General features: G+C 41.4%; 2 protein-coding genes across 5 annotated transcripts in view; one reads left to right on the top strand and one right to left on the bottom strand.

The window, feature by feature from the left end:
- sick (sickie) overlaps positions 1-20,146 on the bottom strand; it is a 207,843-nt gene that overhangs the window by 175,690 nt on the left and 12,007 nt on the right. Inside the window, exon 1 of one of the 4 annotated variants that reach the window (XM_033380904.1) lies at positions 5,487-7,282. The exons of 2 other annotated variants lie outside the window; for them this stretch is intronic. In XM_033380904.1, the coding sequence (XP_033236795.1) occupies positions 5,487-7,238 (1,752 nt within the window). In that variant the 5' untranslated portion in view covers positions 7,239-7,282. Of the gene's footprint in view, positions 1-5,486; positions 7,283-20,146 lie in introns of those variants that run through there. One more of the 4 variants, XM_033380905.1, reaches the window with a different exon arrangement.
- On the top strand, positions 4,310-4,903 carry LOC6902625 (uncharacterized). Its single transcript, XM_002133115.3, has 2 exons — positions 4,310-4,464; positions 4,528-4,903. Exon 2 carries the CDS (start codon positions 4,554-4,556, stop codon positions 4,710-4,712), a length of 159 nt encoding a protein of 52 aa, XP_002133151.1. The 5' UTR covers positions 4,310-4,464; positions 4,528-4,553; the 3' UTR covers positions 4,713-4,903.

Below are 20,146 nucleotides of genomic sequence, written 5' to 3'. Positions count from 1 at the left end.
TATACATATATATATATTAAAATTCAATATTTATAGCATTTTAAAAATATTTTAAGAAAAACTCCGGTTTAAAATTGGTTTGAAATATATGCAAAAATTACAATAAAAAATGATAGAGATAGCTAGTGAAAACATAGAGAAATTACAAATACACCTACATTATTGAAAATCACTCCATAGAAGTATAATCTAAAGAAATCTCTGCTCAAAACAGACACTTGACAGACACTTTTCCACTTGAATTTGTGTTTCTGGGCCCAAATCATATCCCAGTGCAACAAACATCATGATTTTAAGACTCAGAAATCACATTTTCTTTCAGTAAAATCCATTTTTACCATAAATGTTTGCCTTTAACCAAAAGAAAATTCCATTTACAGATGGAAGCACACATAAATGAAAACTCAGTTTCCCAAAAAGCAGAGATGCAATTTCAAAAGTCAAAATCCAGTAATTGTCGATAGAAAATTTTCCATCTTCTGTGGAAGTTTTCCACTTCACATATTCCACCCCCTTCATGGCAGGGCATTCCCATTGCCGTTTCCCATTTCGTATTCCTAAGAGAAGGATATCTAGTGGTTCCTTCGTCCACTTTCCATCAAAGTCAAAGCAAACAAAAACATTTTGGAATTTATGCAAACGGCGGCTGGCGGCTGGCGACTGGCGTCTAGCGATTGCAGGGACTGGGGACTGGGGACTGGGGAATATAACCATAAATTAGTAGAGTCCCTTCCTTCCTCTCTCTCTGTCGCGCGTTGGTCAACGATTTTTGGCCTAAACAGCAGGCTGTACTCCATGCTAGAGCTCTCTCTCCCCCCCCTCTCCTTGAGCGAAAAAGTCTCAATTGCAAATTGCAAAACGGCACTGAGGCATGCAATTTTGCTTGCAACTACACAAACGCACACCCACTCACCCACCCACTCCGCTGCGCTGCCTGATGGACCCTCGTCGTACTGGCCGAATATTTGTCGCGAGGCGCTAAGCTGTCAACTGTCAGGCATAGTTGTACTTGCAACAGAAGGAGGCTGCAGGAGAGCTTCAGGCAGCAGTAGAGGCTGAGGCACAGGCACGGCCACAGCTACATTCGGCGGATGCTGCCACTGGGTGCTTCCGTAAAGGGGTGGGTGGGTGTTGCACCCAAAAAATTTGTTGTTTCCTCTTCTGGTTATAGTCGCAGGCGGCATTTGGGCAAGTCGCGTGTCCTGCGGCTACTTTATGGGACACTCACACACACACACCCACACCCACAGCACGACACACTCCCGGGAAACCCTAACATCCATGGAAACCCCCTGTTACCCCCTGCCTCCTGAGATGATTAGTCCAATAAGTTGTAAAAAGTGTCGCTGCATTCCCTTGGTGATTATCAGGAGGTCCCTGAAGTCAAGGGAGAGAGCTGTGGGTGCTGCAAGGGGACAAAGGGAGAGAGAGTGAGAGAGTGTGCAGTGGGTGGGGTCCCAGAAGGGATGGGAGGGAGTCACGGTCCAGGGATCAGGGGTTTTTTGGGTCTTTTCGTTCCGAGATAAATTTTTGATTTATGATTTATAATTATGTCCGGGGCTGCCGGGATTGGGATTGGGACTGGAATCTGGGGATACACCATATGTGCAAAATTGTACACACGATAATTATGAATTGCAATTTTTATTCGCCTTTTTTTCGTGCGGAAAATAAGGCAGAAAATTGGCTTCGATTCGGATATGGAATCATGGAATATCCCTTATGTTTATTGGAATGGAATTTAAGAAAGAGAAAATGGAAAAAGGAAACAAAGAAAATATATATTAAATATATTTAAATTAGCTTTCATACTTGGAACATATTAAACCTAGTTTTTATTCAAGAATCTCTTAGTCGAGAGATTTCTATGCGTTTTAGTAGGGGAAGTGCCTAAGTAAATCGTCAGTAAATATATTATCTACAATATAAGTTTAACTATAATATCCTTATAATATGGATTTATTCATGGAATCATGGAATATCCCTTAGGGTTATTGGAATGGAATTTACATAGAAAACAGAAAATCGAAAATATAATATCTGAACCTTAGCTTTAACTCAAAAAAGTCTGATTTGAAGGAGAGATTTCTAGGCGTCTTCACCGGCGTAGAAGTGCTTTATAAGGCACTCAGTAAATATATTATCTGCAATATAAGTTTCCCTATAATTTCCTTGTAATTCCGATAATTTCATACATTCTTTTTGCGTAATTTATTTTTTTTGTCTCTATTTTATGCTTCCTCAACATCTACTGTCACATCTTGTCGTCTCCTAATCTCCCTTTTCTTCCATCTTCCACAACATTTCTATCTGTAATCATTATCGGTCCTTTCATCTCGTGAAAAACTAACCTTTCCCGCTGTCCTTTCTAGTATTTTTCTCCCCCTAAAAACTAATTTTCCCTTCAAAAACTAAGTCCACCACATTTACCTCTCGGACCTCATCATTCTGGCAGGTCCTTGATGCTCCTGTTGTTTGCCCCCCCGCGTGTATATCAATTTACATTCCATTTGCCTCCTGTGGACATTCTCCGTCCTCCTCTCTGACATCTCCTTTGCAGTGGCCTTCCCCTCTGCCACTTCCGTTTGTGTGGAAGTCCCCCTCGGGCTTCTCTTTTGGCCTGTTCCTGTTTGCAGTGGCTTTCCGTTTGAAGAACCTTCACTTGCAGTTGACCCCAAACAGCTATCCATAAATCCAATGCCCATCACCATCCACATCCACATCCCCATCTCCATTCCATTCTTTGAAGCACCATCCCATCCTCCCCCGAAGAAGCCCATTCTCTGAAGTGGGAAATCGACTGCAAAAGCAATGCACTTGACACTTTTTGGAAGCGCCACTTCGTAGCGCCAAGAAGTATGCTTCATTTCGTTCCTCGTTTCATTAGGGATAAAAATTGCCTTAAAGGCAAAGGCAGAGAGACTCTGAGGGGAGATTTTCCCTTCGATATTCATTTGTTCCGTTTGGTTTTTTGCTTGCCAAAATTTACAGCGCTCGTATTTTCAATTTGCAAATGATAGAAAATGCCAGTGGCAAGAGTACGTGATGGAAGGGAAAAGCCTCTGCGCTTTCGAAGGAGGGAATGGGGAAAGCCCCTGCTCTTTCCACTCCACATCGATGTATGGCACACCCCTGCCTCTGTTGTTCCTGTTCTTTCCTGTTTATTTGTTCTCACTCTTTCTCTCCGACAGAACTCCACTCAACACCATGGCAACAATTTTAATTCAATTCCATTAAAAGTCGCGTAAGATGGAAGGCACACAGATGGTGTTTCCAGAGAAGGAGAGTGTGGGGGGGTTTTCCACCTCCCACCTGCCTGTCTGTCTGCCACTTGGCTTTGGCGTCTGCCACACAATCAAACTAATGTTCCAGGCTGAGGGAAAAACTAATGAAGCGAGCAGCAGCAGCGGCGAGAATACGCGACGATTGATTGCTCCCTGGAGGCAGCAGAAGAGAGAGAGAGAACAAAGAGAGAGAGAGGGCAAAAGTCATGGAAGAAAACTGAGAAAATGGGAAAACCTGATGCAATCAAAACCCTCCCCCGAGCACCCAAAATCTCAATCGTTGCAACAGACCAGAAAACTGCAGTTGTTCCCAAAAACAGAAATTCAAGCAAGATTTTGGGGGGTGGCTTTCTGGGGAGGCAGAGGGTGGTCGGTTGGATAGTCCAACACCTCCCCTGGGGTGTACTTTCGAGATGCATATTATAAGACTTGTTAAGTTCCTTTCGCTCGTTAAGATAAGTGAACCGAGCCGGCAAATGGTGCGACAAGTGTGCGACACCGACATCGAAAGGGAGACATCGAAAACAGGAAACAGCTCACCCACAAAATGATTACCAGCTTAAGATATACGAAATTATACATATATAAAACGACCTATAGATAAGCCCCGCCTTCTAAGGGGTGTACTTTTGGTTAAAGAGGATTTTAACGAAGCAATCGGCAAGTACATCAAAAGTATGGGAAGCATGAAAGAGTCCAAAGAGCAAAGGGGAGGATGCTAAGCGTTGCAAAAAGGATAAGGAGCTCGTTTTGGCGAATAGTCATGTTAATGCTAAATGTTAATGTTAAAACTTAAGAGAAAATGGAACCGATTCCAAGGATTTTTGGTAAATAGTTAGATTATAGCTTCATTTATAAGCAAACAAAGTAACAGCTTCATATTTATAAAAATGTCAGAAAGAATCTCTTTTAGATATAACTTTTTCAATCGTAATGGTAGATACTGCCATTATCTATAAGCCTTTCAGAGAAGTGCCTTTTGTATACTGGTAAATTTACTGATAAATTCGACTTTCCCTTAAATATAGTAGGCCTCCGCCTTACATTCATATCAGCCTTAGGGCACATCAAACATTTCCATCCAGTCTCATTTAGATCTTTGTATAGTGCGGAGTGTTTTACGAGTCGAGGAAATATTTCGAAAAAATCCTATTTCCTATTTTTGTGTCTAGCGAGAAAAGTAAATTCAAAAATTACAAATATTTTCAACAAACATTAAACTGAAATACAACTATATTTTCAGGACAGCGATCCAGTTAAAGGAACAAAATGTGCAACTATCCGTGCTATCCCTCTGCCGCCCTGTGCCAATGCGGTGGCTGTGGTCCCAGCGGCTTCTACGATCCCTGCTTTGGATCCTACAATGGTCCCTTCAACTCCTGCTGTGGCCCCAGCGGTCCTCAATTCTGGGGAGGGTTTACGTTTTAGACCCTGATCTTAGACAGGAGCTGGGATAATGGAGGACTGCCTTGGCTCGCTAACAGAAGAAAATCAGGAAAAGGATTGGTTGTTCTGCCAACAGCTGGTTCAACTTTCAACACGACTCGAAAACATCCGAATAGTGTCTTTGTACAAATGTACATATACATACATACATACATAATAAAATATATGTAAATCTCTATCTACTGCAATAATCTGGCCAATTATTTGACATATTTTTCATAGCAAACCTGGGAACAATATCTCCACATATATTGCATATTAAATACCTCAGTCTGACCGATATGTTCCAATATCAATAAGGTATCCCATTTTCTATGTGAAGTTTCAACTACGTACCGCCGCACTTGACTCTATTCCAATGGAGACAATCCTTTTGTGATTGAAATTCTCGCACTTGCGACCTTCTCACACTCACATTTTCGTTATTTTATTGGATTCGTTCGCCTGCTCTTTCTGCGCAACTATTTCGCAAGTTTCTTGCTTTATTCATTCCACAGCCCAATGGCATTGTGCATGTGAAACAGGGCGCAAAAAACCTAACAGACACGCACAAATAGATCAAAACATACTTGATTATGTTTACATTTCGTATGGAGTATTTGGACGTTGTTCATACAAAAATACAAAGAATATCCAGACAAAAATCTCATAATAGCCTCAGACGTTTGGGAGAAGTTGAAACCCAATCAACGAGATACGAGAGTTTTGTATATTAGATAAAGTTAATGTACCTCTGAAATTCCTTGTAAAACTCACCTCAATATAGCCCTGAACACTGTCGCATTGCTGCAGCACCAGTATGGCAGGATTTCCTCTCATCTCATCCGGGGAACAGGGCGACAAAAATCCACTATCCGCATCGCTGTGCGTCGACAAAGGTCTTGATCTCCGGATCTTATACTGCACATGACGACTGGGCACTGGGCCGGGATTAAATAGAACATAATTCGACTCCGTGGGCACTGGCACCGTGTGCGAGCGCTGATCCCTGCGCTGTTCCTGCAGCAATTGCTGCAAGTGCAGCATGTGATCGGTGCTCACGAGCTCTGAAATGGCTCTCTGTTGCTGTTCAAAGGTTGATTTATCGCCAGATTTCTTTCCGCCACGAAAGGGTGAAAGATTCAGAAACGTCAACTTCTTTTTCATGGAATGTTGTGCCTGATTCTGAATCGAAGTACTGCCCATTGAGCTGCCCGAATTTGTGGAGGTGGAGGACTCCACGAGCGCCGTGGATGTGGTTTCTGTGTCCTTTGATTCCTGACTGTTGGACATGCTGGCGGGGTTTTCCAGCTCTTGGAAAAGCTTCTCCAGATTCTGTTGCTCTAGATTTGCATTCACCAGCTGCTCATTCGTGTACGGATTGGGGATCCCAATGTCCATAGTGCATACTCCCGGCTCTATCACGAAATAATTATGATGATCGAAGTGTATCCTCACATCCTTGGGCTCGGCACAGCCTTCGGTTTCCGCTTCGGGCAACGCAGAGGTCTCAATAATGATCGTTTCTTCGAGCTCCAGCTCCTCATTGTCGTAAATGACTTCGGGCACCATTTCGTCCTCGTCTTCGGAGACCAAATGCTGTCGCGAACTGAACAGCGGATCCCTGAGGCCATGGGATGTGCTGGTGCTGGTGCTGGTGGTGGCACTGGGATAGCGCATGGCCTTGTCGTTGATAAAATCCACGGGATCGAACAGACAGTAGTTATCCATGTGACGAGTGGCCACTTTTCGTTGGCGAACTGGCAGATTCTTTAGTTTTTCGGAATAGTCTGCCGCATCCTCATTATTGTTGCCCGATTCTGGTGCCGGCGGGGGTGGAGATATTTCCTGATTGATGTGCAGTTCCCTCTCCTTGGGGGTTCCCCTATGCAGTGTGGCGAAAAGTCCTCTCGCTATACAGTTCTTCAATTCGCTGACTCTTCCCTTGTACGGACTCGACTGGGCTGAGGTACTACCGCCCAAGGGCAGTCCTTGGAGATCCTCCAAGCCCAATTGTTTGCTCAGCTCCTTCCTCTCCTTTTTGCTCAGAACAACCTTGCCGCGTATGGGTGTGTTTGGTGCTGAGTGCAACAGTCGCGACTCTCTGGAGGGTATCTGGGACAGCGGTGGCGGTGTGGGCGGTGGTGGCTCGCGATAGGGCGGTGGTGCCACTGGTGCCACACTGGTGGTGGCATAGCTCACGGGCAGGTCATCGAAGGTCGCCGAAGAAGCGACCTCTGCCTGTATGAACTCCAGTTCCATATAGTTGCCATATCCCTGCAAAGATTGGGCCTTTTGTCGCTGATTTTGATTTTGGTTTTCAGTCTTCGTTTGGAGGATCCTTTGGCTTTTATTCTCCCTCTGGCTCTTGGGTTTGGCCCCCAATTGTGGCAGTGGCAGTAGCTCCTGCTGCAGCTTCTCCGCCGCCTCCTGCTGCTGCTGATGCTGTTGATGATGATTTTCCTCGTTGGCATTTCGATCGGATTTCGGAGGACCACCTCCTCGTTGCTTAAACGTTTGACTGGACATTTCCTTTCGCTATTTCATTGTTGATTTTCCACAGATTTTTCTAGCACAATTTTAATACACATTTTCCTCTGTAATGGTTGCATAAATCTTCATCTTTATGGCACAAAAAAAGACACATTTAATGGTTTTTCTAGTCACGAAAAAAAGGAAACAGCTAAGGGGGTTTCCCCCTCTCCATTTGGTTGTATTTCTGTTTTGTAATTGGATTTTTGTGAGAGAGCTTGATGCATGTCAAAGTTAAATTAAAACTGACCCACCGTTTCGCACACACACACAGGACACACCAGCACGAGGACACACAGAAAGGACTCGCTCTCCGTCTCTCATCTTTCTCTTTTTTCATGGTCATGGTTACGTCCGTGGTTTTGTCTGTTTTTGAACTGTGTGTGTTTTCCAGGCAATCCTCAAACGCAAAACAATGCCCCAAACATTCGGGATGTTTTTTATAATTTGTCTACAAAAGCAATTAACGGAAGGGCCATGGACTGGTGCTTCAAGGGTTAGAGCAAGGGGAGTGGAGTCCCCTCACGCATACTTTTCCAGGGCTCAACCTTGAAAAGGGGCGAGAAAGCCTCATGGAAAAGGATCTAAAAAGCCAGAAAAAGGCGGAAAAGTTCTTAGAACGGTTCTCAAAATCCATTTAAGGCCAGCTCTTCAGATTACAAGGGGAATATCTTATAAAATTCATCTATAAATTATAGAAACATTACTATCAAAAATCTAAAGCCGCTAAAAAACATTTAACACTTTTTAAATTTTATAGAAATTTACATTTATACCTTACAAAAAATTCAACAATCAATTTATAAATAAATTTTATCAAAGTACTTTAAAATTGTATTTCAATCTCCTTTTATGACTTCAAATAAACAACAAATAATATTTCTTATTGTATTAAATTCTATAAAAAAATCTTCAAAAACTTAAATAAATACTCAATTTAAATTTTGCAAATATTTAAGAAAAAAAATATTTGTCTCAAAGAACTTGAAAATTGATATCCAAAGCGACATTTATTTTCAAAGAGAAATATATTTTCGTTTATTTTATTTAGAGAGGAAAATGGATCAAATACAGAAAAATTCTACATCAAAATGTACATGCATATATGACAAGAGCTCTCTAAAGAGTTTTCTCTTTCACAATTGATTAGGTCTCGTTTTGCCAGAAAGACAATTGTGCAACAATTGTTGTGCAACAAGACAGGACACGACACGACAGCGATACAGAGACACACAATGCGGAGATATATCTATAACAAATTGACAGCAAATTGATCAAGGAATTTATTGAGTGGAAAGCAGCAAAAAGAACAAAGGAATTCCCACGATGGGGTGCAATTATTTAAGGAGAATATTTATGGTACATGTGGAGGCAAGAATTTGGAAGGAAAATAGCGGCAGAGTATAGAGTGAATGAGTGCCTGAATGAAAGAAGCGATTGAATAAGCACCCGAATGAATAAAGAATCTCATTAGAATTCATCTATCTACTCCATCGAAATAAATCGTAGAATAAATAGACACAGATTCCATTATCATTTTTGTTTAAAAGTGCTCAAAATTCCCTGAATATTAGTATGTTATATTCCTACGAATAATCATTGTTTTTTGGGCGGTTATAATTACTAGATCCTTGAATAATTTGCTCTGGGTTTCCCCCAAAACCCCAATATAAACACAAGCTTTTTGAATTATGATTAGCTATACATTTTTCCCACTAGAAAAAATTGGAATAAAATTCCTGCACGATCTAATGCTTCTCCATGGCTTTCCCAACTGTTTTTGCTGCTAATTTCCTACCGCATTCCCTAGTGTTTCCTATAAATTTTCCTGTTGTTGTTTTTGCCAACTCACAAAACTATGACGAGGCACATGGAAAACAACAGTTTTCCCAACAATTTTCATTGAGGAAATAACAGCAACAGCAAATTTTCAGAGCAGCAAAACAACAACAGCACCAACAATCGAGAGAAAACCGAAATGGAAAAAGTTTTATTGGCAACAAATTGAAAATAAAAAGAGGCCGCCTCGGACCTCCTTCTGGCCCTGGAGGAGACCCTGCTCCTGCTCCTGCTCCTGGTCCTGCTCCTGGTCCTGCTCCCGGTCCTGCCAATGAAGTGAACCAACAAGTTGCATAATTGTTGGCGCATGATAAAATTAAACGGCATGAAATGAGCTCCAACTGCTGTTTGCACCCTGCAGCTGCCACTGCTGCTCCTTTTCTCTCCGAATTCCTTTTACTCCTCCGGACTCCACTCCCCCCTTCACTCGACTCCCCTCTCTCTGTGCTTCTCCGCTTTTTGCAGGTAGCCAAAAAAAGGAAAAATAAAAGAAAGAAAGTTACTTTATTTAAGTGGAGTTCTTCCTCCAACGCCTGCTCGATGTCGGTGTGCGGCATCGCTTCGTCGTAAAGTATATCAAGTAATTTGCAATTAAAATGTTAATTTTTAATTGAATTGCAGATGGCAGTAGGCAGTAGGCTATGGGCTGTAGGCTCTCTTCTGGAATACTGAATCAAGTTAATTAGAGTCAAAGGAGAGCCCAAAGAAGGGGCAGCGGTGGCTCCAAGGGCTTTAGATTAGAGATGGTTCCGTGAGGCTCCAGAATGAATGCAAATGAAGCTAAAGATGCAGGATTCAATTTTATAGAGATATTTGTGCAATTTTTAGTGGCATATGGGGCCATCGTAAGAGAAGGAACTGCCACAAATAATTGCAGTAGAGGGATCGAATGGAGATCAACGAATAAATTCAGGAAACGAATCGGCACAGAATGTCCTCGACAGTCACAAATCAAGGCCGTGGTCTATTGGTGACATTTTCCAAGACCAAGAATTTCTGAAACAATTTCCTTAAATTTTACTACATTTTTAGACATTTTCCTCAGTAGAAATCAAGAATCTATAAAACCCAAAATCTAAAGCCAAAATGCAATAATAGCCTTTAAAAGCATTTCATTTGTTCCAAATCACGCATGCACCACGTACAATACTGCCATTCTCTTCTCTCAGTCCCATCTCTAGAGCTCATCTGTGGGGCATCTCTTTGTGGCACCTGCTGCAAGGCCAATGCACTGTTCCGGCAGCAGCAGCAGCACCTTTTCGCAGTAATCCTCTGACACTTTCGGTTTCTATGACAACACACAAGACACAAGGAACAGGAGGGGGAAAACGAAAGGAAAAAGAAGGACGGGGAGTGGGAAAACGGGACGAAACTAGAGAGAAGACGAGGGGGAAATGAGGGGAACCCTGAGGAGAAAACAGAGAAAGAAATAAGAAAAGAATGAAGCCCAAAGAGAAAGCCAAAGCAACACTTAAAGTTCAACACTTTTCCTCTTTTCCTTCTACTTTGAGAGGTGAAGTTTTCCACACTTTTCCGAGCGTCACTTCATCTGTAGTTTTTGCTGCTGCCTCTTCTGCCACTTGTATGGCAGGTTCTGGCTCTATTTCTACCGCTGCTGGGGCTCCTACTGCCCCTCCTTCTGCTGCCTCTGCTCCTTTTGCCACTTCTGATGCTGCCCCTACACACCCTGGGGGAACGTGGGATCCTCCTGCCTCCCGCTGCCTAACCAACAGTCAAAGTTGACAAAATACTTGTCAAGATTTGTGCATTGAGTTCTCTCCGTAAGCCCCACTTGCCCGACCCGTAAGCCCGCCCCCCCCCCCATTGGGATCCAGAGTTGTAATTGCAGCTTTTGCCTCTCCTGTTGCTGTGGTCTGTCCCATCCCTCCCTATGACCCATGAAAGAGAGGGTATTTTAACAGTGAACGAAGCTTTAGATACCCTTCCATTCGAAGGATTGAGTCGAAATCATCTGAGGATGGATATTCGTCTATTTTTCTTTGTAATCCCAAGAGTTTTCCCACATGGAAATTTCTTTTAATGGTAGTCTCCTGCTCTTGATAGACCCCCCAAATATCCCTAAAAAAGAGGAAAAACTCATAATCATAGAAAATGCCGGATAGAATCCCCTTGATGTATATTTTTATTCTGCTCCTAGTACCACGTATACCCTTTAGAGGTCCTTCTTTTGGTCACAAAACTCTTTTAAAAAGCGGGCTGCACCAAAACCGAAAGGAAAAACGCTTGGAAACCTAAGGTAAGAAGGGCGGTCAAAAGGGGGCAAAAGAAATCAGTGGCAAACGTTTTGTGCTGTCGGCTGGGTCTGGTCCATCAAGCTGCAAACTTTACAAGTGAGAGAGAGAGAGAGGGAGAGAGAGAGCTGCTGATGGCTGGCTGGAAATACTCGTAAAGTGGAAAGTGGAGCATGCATTGCGGCGACGGCCGTTTGCTTTTAGCTTGGAGTTGGCACACCCCCGCCACCGCCACCGCCACCCCTTCCCTTCCCCCACTCTCTGTGGCAGGCAGCACTTCATGACATCATTTTATTTGCACTCAATCTCTAGTTCTATTCCCCCTGCCCCCTTCGTGTGACGCTTTTCTGCGCGCGTAGAAAGCGCTGTGCAAACTTCCCTGTCCCTCTCTGGAAATGCTTTTGATTTGCTGGTAAGTTGACCATTAGAAAAGCCTCTCTAGAGAAGTGCACGCTTTTCTTTCTTTCTTCAGACCAAAAGCCCAGGCCCAAACCAGACGTCAAAATGTTATTCAAACAAAACAACACAAAAAACAAAAAGAAAAGAGTGGAAAAATGAACTGAAGAAGTGGTAAAGGGAAGTGGTTCTTTTGGTTGGCGGGGGGGAAGCGGGGGCTGCCCTCCAAACCCAAAAAAAGTGCAGAAATAAAGTGGGAAAGTCTGTAACCAAAAAAAAGCAGAAAAAGTGAAGAAAAATCTGGAAAAAATAGAAAAACCGAAAAAATAGAAAGCGAAAAAGAGTCTCGTACTCGTACAAATGCGTATGACAGTTTGAAGATACTTCTGCGGAGACTTTTGAGTTATGCTCCCAGTTTGAAGTTGTTGGGGCGTTAGTTGAGTAGGCGTGGCAGGAAAACAAAGGACAATAAAAACCGAAAGAGAAAAACCCAAAAAATGGAATCAAAATCTATGTGCAATTCAATTAAAGAGCAATTTCCAGGCAGTCATCATATTTTTGTTAGTTAACGATCCCCAGCGGGGAAATGTTAGGGAAAATGCCAAGAAAAGTGGGTGGAAAACTGAAGGAGGGGGGGGGGGGCATACAACTTAATAAGACCCATCAGTGGGTGGAAATGGAAATCGCTTGCGGAAATTGTGTGTGTTTTAAGCAAAAGCATACATAATAAACTCGTACAAAAGATTGCTGCATGCTCGTACTTTGGGGAAATGCCAGGCGGGGAAAATGCGGAGCTAAATTAATGCTGTGGGGGGAAGGCAGGGGCTGGGCGACGGCATAAATACCCATATTTGCGATCTGCAGGAGGAAGCAGCAGCAGCAGCAGCAAAAGGGAGACAGCAACAGAAGGAAAAGCGAGAAAAGCGAGAAAATCAGAGCCCAGAACGGACCGCTGATGTCCCCAGGCGTTGGACAACGACGAATGTTATTAAAAAAGAAACCAAATGAGAAACCAAAGCGGAAACAGTGGAAACGCAGAGGGAAAACAGTGTAAAACAGGAGAGAAGGCCATCCCAAGAGTGTCTCAACAGGGAGATACCCTGTGGCCCTGCGGCTTCATTGGAGTACCATTCGAATACACTGAAAATGGAGCTCTAAAACGAGGAGTATCTTTAAAACTATAGGTTCTACAGGTATTTGCTAGATTTACAGGAAGGATAGTGCGCTTTCTATCTCTAAAGGGAAGGAGAATCCACTCCTCGTAATTCTACATCCTTCAAATTATGCATGCCACAATAGTTTTCGATTTCTAGAGCACCAAAAAAGAGTTCCAAGAGATACAAATACTTCGTATACTTCTGAAAAAATTCACAAAATATACTCTCCCTTATACTGGGTACAGGGTACCACCATCTTCGGTCCTTTTTCTCGCCCAATTCCTACTTCTTCTGCTGCTGCTAAAAAGTCATAAAATTTATTAAATGCCTAAGTACGACAGCTATAGACAATTTATGGAGGGGGAAGAGGTAGAGAGGCAAAGGAAAAACCCCCCAAAAGCAAAAACTAAGAAAATGAAAACGAAACAATTTTTTTGTTTTCATTTTGCCGCCTCCTCCCAGCCTAGAAGATGCTCTATGGCGGAATAGTCCTTTGAATTTTAATGATTTTTTGGTGTAAAGTCAACCATGAAAATGTAAATATTTATCAAGGAGAGAGCATATTAATACGAAGCTGGGAAATCGGGAAAATTAGCAGAGGGAAATGTGTTACTATTAATATTTATGAGTGGTTGTGGGGTGAATATTTGTGGATGGCTTTGAAGAATGTTGCAGGAATTAATACGTGAAATATTGAGATTCATATTTGAAGGAGATTTCAAAGAATGTTTTCGAATATTTTCGGTAACCATTTCTGGTAGGACGTTTAATGGTTTAATTCTTTATTTACATTTCCAGGTATTTTTCGTAATATAAATTCCTATATTTTCCCAACCCACGAAAGTCAGTTCCAAAACAATGACTTTTTTCTTCATTAATGGAATGGCTATGCCTATCTACCTTTTCCCCCGCGAAAACCTTTGCATATTTATAAGTCCTGTCCCCCCTTGCATACAATTTCCACTAATTTAAATTTACTTTCCACCGAAACGGCGACAATTCTCCAGCCTGCAGACCAAACGCATATTTTCAACTTCATAAATTTCAAGCACAAATAAACAGAGCAAGAGATAGAGCTAGAGCCTCGCCAGGGACCTTCTGATGGTCCTTCTCCTGAAAGCAGAGGACATCTATCCATATGGTCACGCTACTTGGTAATAAATTAGCGCCAAATGGACACCGCCTGCCTTTCGATTGTGCGGATCCCCTCCCATCCTGGGAGCTACATTTGTAAGGATTTAGCAGGTGCACGGGAAAACCCATTAACATAAATGGCTTTAGAGTATAAACATTGAACTTTTGCTCAGGTTTTTAATTACGGAAAAGCGGAGGAAAACGACACGATGCGATACGAAACGACACGACATTTTCCAAACGCTAATCCGCTAAGGCGTACAAAAAATGGCATACAATCAATTCTCGAGCAGCGGGAAAAACGGAGGGGGAGGGTAATGCAGGGAGGGGGGTAAAACAATTTTCCTTCCATGGTCGCAATTTTCCACTACATCGGATTAAAATGTGATATGTTTTGGGATTGTTTAACAGCAGAAAAACGGAGCAAAAAAGAGTGTGGAGGAGTATGGAGATTGGAGAGGGAGGAGTGGGATGATTGGTAGCGAAAAAGCGGGCCTTAGAGAGTGGCAGAAGCGAAAGACAGGGGGCTCCCCCCCGGAGTGTGTGCCACCCAGAGAACCCTACCGCGTGCGACAGAAAGTGAGACATGTCGAGACATGTGTTTGTTTACGGAACTTTTTGGCAGCAGCTCTGTTTTGGCAGTGGCCTCTGGAGTGGGTCTTAATTTCCGCTTCGCAAGCATTTCTTTTTCACACACAACGCAGCTTCTTCCTTCCTTCCTTCTGTTTCCTCTCCTCGCCTTTTCTTTCTTTTTCCTTCTTCCTTTTTGTGTGTTGGTAACATTTTTGTGTTTATTTGGGATTTGTTTGCCCTCTTTTTTTCCGTGTCCTTTACATGCTTGCTTGAGTACTTCCGGTTTGAATGCCGGAAGTATGAACGAGAGGGAGCCTGCCCCAGTGGTGCTCAATGCACACATGTGGCTGGGTGGGAGTAGGAGTGTGTGTGTGTGTTTGAGGGGGGTGGGGAGCAATGCGAGTGCGAATGAGGAGACTTTAATTGCTACGAGTGGAAAATTGAATTGTACTTCGTTAAGCCCCTCCCGATGTTGTTCATCGACGGTATTTATTGAAACCTGATAGAGGGTCCACTCATCGCCATATATTATCGAACAAATTAACGAAATGATATCGATAAAGTTCTATTCAATTACCGATTTCTTATCGAGCCAATTATCAAAATATTGTATATCGAATCCAAAAAAATTATACAAAAATATATTAATCTGTTTTCGATCAAAATTTCTATATAGTTAATGAATTGTTTTCGATCAAATGATCGTAATTGACAAAATATCGAAATACTGTCGTGTTGATGTAATTATCGAAAGGTTTACGTTGATTATATCGATATTTTCGGTATTGATCACTGATCAATATCTTAAATATATCTTTAAAAACTCATTCCATATAGCGCTTAGATATGGCAGAACTAAATACAGTCACGAATCGCCTTGAATCATTTATTTCCCGTAAGCGGGTTTCGAAGGCCCATCAAATATGCGCCAAAGAGTATATCTCTGTGGGGCCTCTATGTCCCTCACATATTTATTAAATTTATAGATCTATTGTAGATCTATAAATTGTATCAAATCTGTACCCAACAATTGTCTTCATAAACATATTGTTTATCCAAACTGTTAGCAGATTTTGATGCTCCACCACACGTCCATGAAAGTTTTGCCATACCGAAAATTAGACAAACACACGTTTTATTCGTGTGTGCTCTTCCGTTCTTCCACTTCTACTTCCACTCGTATTTGGGCCCCGTACTTGCCACACACACAACATTTGCCGCATAATAAGTAAGGCAAACAGAGGGACTCTCCTCAAGGAAAACGGAAATAAAATTCTCATAGCAAAAATGGAATAAAATTTCGTGTGAATTGGAGTGAAAGCGGGGCACTTGCAGAAGGATATACATATGTGAGTATCCTGGTGCAAGGGGCGTGTGTGGATGTGTGTGCCAGAGAAAATGCTCGTCGCATTTGTGGACTCGATTGATTGGAATAAAAAGCAGAAATCGATGCCATTTTAAACCAACGAAACTGTTTTATTAGTCATATCTGAAAACGTAAGGGAATAGCAATTTGTGTAATTTAAACTTGAAATTGTGTAAATCCTGGGAAATGGAATCCCCCAAAGCTTATGATAATCCTGGAAATTAGTCATTTGCTTACACTGGGGAACTGTGTTGCTTTTTTGGGCATCAAAAAGGCTATGAGGAATACCCTTCTTTCACAGACGACCCTCCTCAATGTTGGACAAATTAATATGCTCCCTAAATCGACTCTAAATATATCCTCTCCCTCTCTATATATCCCCGTTCCGCACAACATGTATCCTCATTATGGCACATCATCCAATCTAATTTTAGGCCCATTCCATTGCCTCGATACCATTTGGGGGCGTATGTGGGATTTTCTTCAACTGATTTTTATGGCACAGAAAAGGAAACGAAAGCTGGCTAAAAGCGCAATAATCAGGCCGGGGCACGCACGCACCAAAAGAGGAGTCGGCACCACCCCGTAACGGAGGAGGGGGGACTAGGGGGACTTCCTTAAGGCGCTACATTTTGTCGTAAGCCAAAAAGACGACAACGACATTACGTTTTATTATCTATTATATGGAGGCGCCTCGAAATGCCACTACATTAGCCTCAAAAATCCATAATATACACATGATACAAGGGAGAGAGGGGAAGCACGGGGGCGTGCCCCATTCGGTGGCATAAAGTAAACATTGAAACAGGAAACGGAAGTCACGGCAGTGGCCAAAAACAGCCACATTGCGACATTCCACAGACGGGAGGTTATGATTATTTCAATGGGAGGTTTTCTTGGTTTTTTTCTTTGGTTTCTCCGGGTTTTCTGGTTTTCTGATTTGCATTTGGTTTTCTCTTCACGTGTTTGCATACTTTTGGCACTGAGTGTGAGGGCTAATTTCCTATGCATAAAGTGTTGCATGTGTCGTGAATTTCTTGCCACGTTTTTTTCTCCACTTTTCTGAATAGAATTTCACATCAAATTTGCATTCCTTTTCTTTGAATTTTCACACTTTTTCCACTTGTTTTTTCGTTTAATTCACAATTTTTTCCATTCATTTTTCACAATTTTTTTGGTTTTTCTAGCGGCATAAAAAGTGCAAAGCATTTCTTTAAGGATAATCCACAGATGGTAAAGAATGTAATGCTACCTTTTTGCTTAGAGGCCGTACAAATATTACGCGAAAAATATTCCCTAGAAAGGCGAACGAAGCGAAACGTAGAGTCCTGCCGCAAGTCCTTCCGCGCGCCACCAAAGACCAACAAGCACTGACAGCACAGGACCCTCAAGCAGAGAAAAGCCAGAACACGGCCAGAAAGGCAGCAGCAACAGCAGCAGAGTAGGGAAATTTCCCCACTGGAAAAGCCGGCTATTGGTATTTATTTCCTCCCCCGCCAACGACAGCGACAGCCACAACTGCAATTGACCTTAGCCTTCGAGGATACGTCCGTGTTTCGTGTCTCGTTTGTCGTTTGTCGGCTTTTTGCCGGCTGTCGGTTCAAGGGTTGCAGGCGTGTGGGGAAATTATACTTTCCATTCGAAAATGCCTTTCCCCTTCTGGGGAAATTCCATTTTCCATCCAACAGGTTGATGTGTGACGTCATTGGTGAGTAGGAATAGGACTTTTTCTGGGGAAGAAGAGGTACTTTTTTCTCCTTTAAAGACTATGGTTCGTTCTTTGAATTGAAATTCCATTTTGCACATTTAATTATCTTTTATCTCAAGATTATCTACCGAACACCAGATCCTACATTTCAAGCCAATCCCTGGCAACATCCAACAGGGAATTCTATATTTTTCGATTTCTAGTTACGGATCTCTTCGATTTCTTTGCTTTCAAGTTGGATTTTGTTTGCTTTGTGCCTGGTCTTTCCTTCATGCTCTCTCTACCGTTTTAAATACAAAACAGAGCCGAAAGGATTGCTTAAATAAAGAGTTTCTATCTCTAAAAAAGTGTCGCAGGTTTGGCCTTTACCTTGTTTTATCTTGTATGAAACATTTTCAATTTCTCTTTCTTTATGCTTCGGGTCTTTTTTGCCCTTTCGTATCTTTATTTTGCATAAATTTTCACTTTGTTTTTATCAATGTCTTTGGGTCCTTCCTAATTTCCAGGAGAACACTCCTTCCTCTCTCATCCTTCATTTTTTTCCTCTCTTCTTTTTGGTGCTGTTTTTTGTGGACCTCCCCAGGTCTTTTGTTTGCGCCTGAGATTTTTCTATTGCGATAATACTTTGTTTTCGCGTTGTTTTTTAATCCTTTGCCCAATGACTGCGACAACGACGGGACCCTTTTTTCAGTCCCTGTGTGTGTCCTTTCCCATGTCCTGGTCGACTGCATACACGCGATGGTTGAAGGACTCCTGCAACGTTGGACATTTTATAGTTATTGCCTCCCCATCGGAAAATTCCCTAGATGGTTCTCGCAGCGCAGCCTTCATTTTATATCGCATTTATGTAGGTTTTTTCCTTATTTTCTTTATGCCATGCAAATCGAGGGCTCTATTGCTTTATAGACACATGATAAACGATGGACAGAGACAGAGATAGATGAATAGATGAATAGAAAAGGAAATGAAATCCGGAAACGTCTATGACCGAACAAAAGCATTTGATGACAGGCTTTCTTTGGTTTTTTGTAGAGGTTTCCACATGAAAAACTACTCAAAATTTGTGTTTTTAGGAGCAGTCATCAATCTATAGTTTATTCAATGAGACTTTCCCAAAGAGGGTTAGGAGGTAGAAAGCTTGTAATGAAACTTTGAACGAACGTATCACAAAAGGTACACAAAATAATAATTGGCAAACAAATATACAAATAATAAAAAATATTTCGATTTTTAGCCAAAACTAGTTTTTCAGAGATCAAACAAACTTCTTTCAAAAGAACTCAGTTCAAAAATTTGTAAAAATTTGTAATAATAAACCATTAATATTTTTAACGACAAAAAATGTTCCTACAGCAAAAGGAAATACATTTTATTTTGGATTTCAACCACCCAATAATTTCAGTTCAGGTTTGCACCCCCATTTGATTTCAGTTTGGTTATTTTCCCCGTATTTATTCTTTGTTTGTTATCTGGCAATGTGAGATATTATTTTCGGAGTAAATAGGAAATTTAATGGTAAAAATGTGGTCAAGAAATTCCCTTAGCCAAGTCACGCATTTTTGTGCCAAGTCTTAAATGCCAAATCGATTTGAGCAGAGCCCGAAAATAATACTCACAACTTTCAGTGTCTCCCGAAAGAAAAAAAAACAGCTATTATGCTCGAGCGATAAGCTCTTGTATTTTCCGACACTTATTTTTGTGTGTTTTAGTGCATAAATGCAAAGATTTTGAGATTAGTTGGGTGCTTGTTTTAATTTTACTTCAGAGAAGAGAAGTCCTTTATTAGCCTAGACCTGAACCCGAACATGGGAAATTTTATATGAATTTATTCAAGTTTCATTATTTTATAAGGATATTATTCATATTTATGCCAATTAAGCCAAGTTTCATGGGATATTTGAGGAATTTTTGGTGGGGAAAAGTCTGGGAAAAAATCTATGTATTAAATGGAGGTATTCAATTTTACTGTAGAACAGAGAAGTCCTTTATTAGCCTAGACATGAACCCGAACATGTGAAATTTTATATGAATTTATTCAAGTTTCATTATTTTACAAGGATATTTTTCATTTTTATGCCAATTTAGACAAGTCTCAGGGGATATTTGAGGAATTTTTTGGGGGAAAAGTCTGGGAGAAAATCTAGGTATTAAATTGAGGTATTAAATTTTACTGTAGAACAGAGAAGTCCTTTATTAGCCTAGACCTGAACCCAAACTTGTGAAATTTTATATGAATTTATTCAAGTTTCATTATTTTACTAGGATATTTTTCATATTTATGCCAGTTTAGCCAAGTTTCAATATTTAAGGAATTTTGGGTGGGAAAAATTTGGGGCAAAATCTAAGTATTACATTGAGTCCACGCGAGTCTATGAGTTCTCAAATATTAAATGTAAGGATATTATACGAATTTGAATTCTTTTATGAATATATGATTTCTAATTAAAGGAAATCTTTTCAAAATGTACAATATTAAGTTA

The sequence above is a fragment of the Drosophila pseudoobscura genome, chromosome 4 (genome assembly GCF_009870125.1).
Source record: "Drosophila pseudoobscura strain MV-25-SWS-2005 chromosome 4, UCI_Dpse_MV25, whole genome shotgun sequence".
NCBI lineage: Eukaryota > Metazoa > Arthropoda > Insecta > Diptera > Drosophilidae > Drosophila > Drosophila pseudoobscura.
The sequence above is the reverse complement of the archived record's forward strand: the minus strand, read 5'-3'. Positions and strand labels throughout refer to the sequence as shown.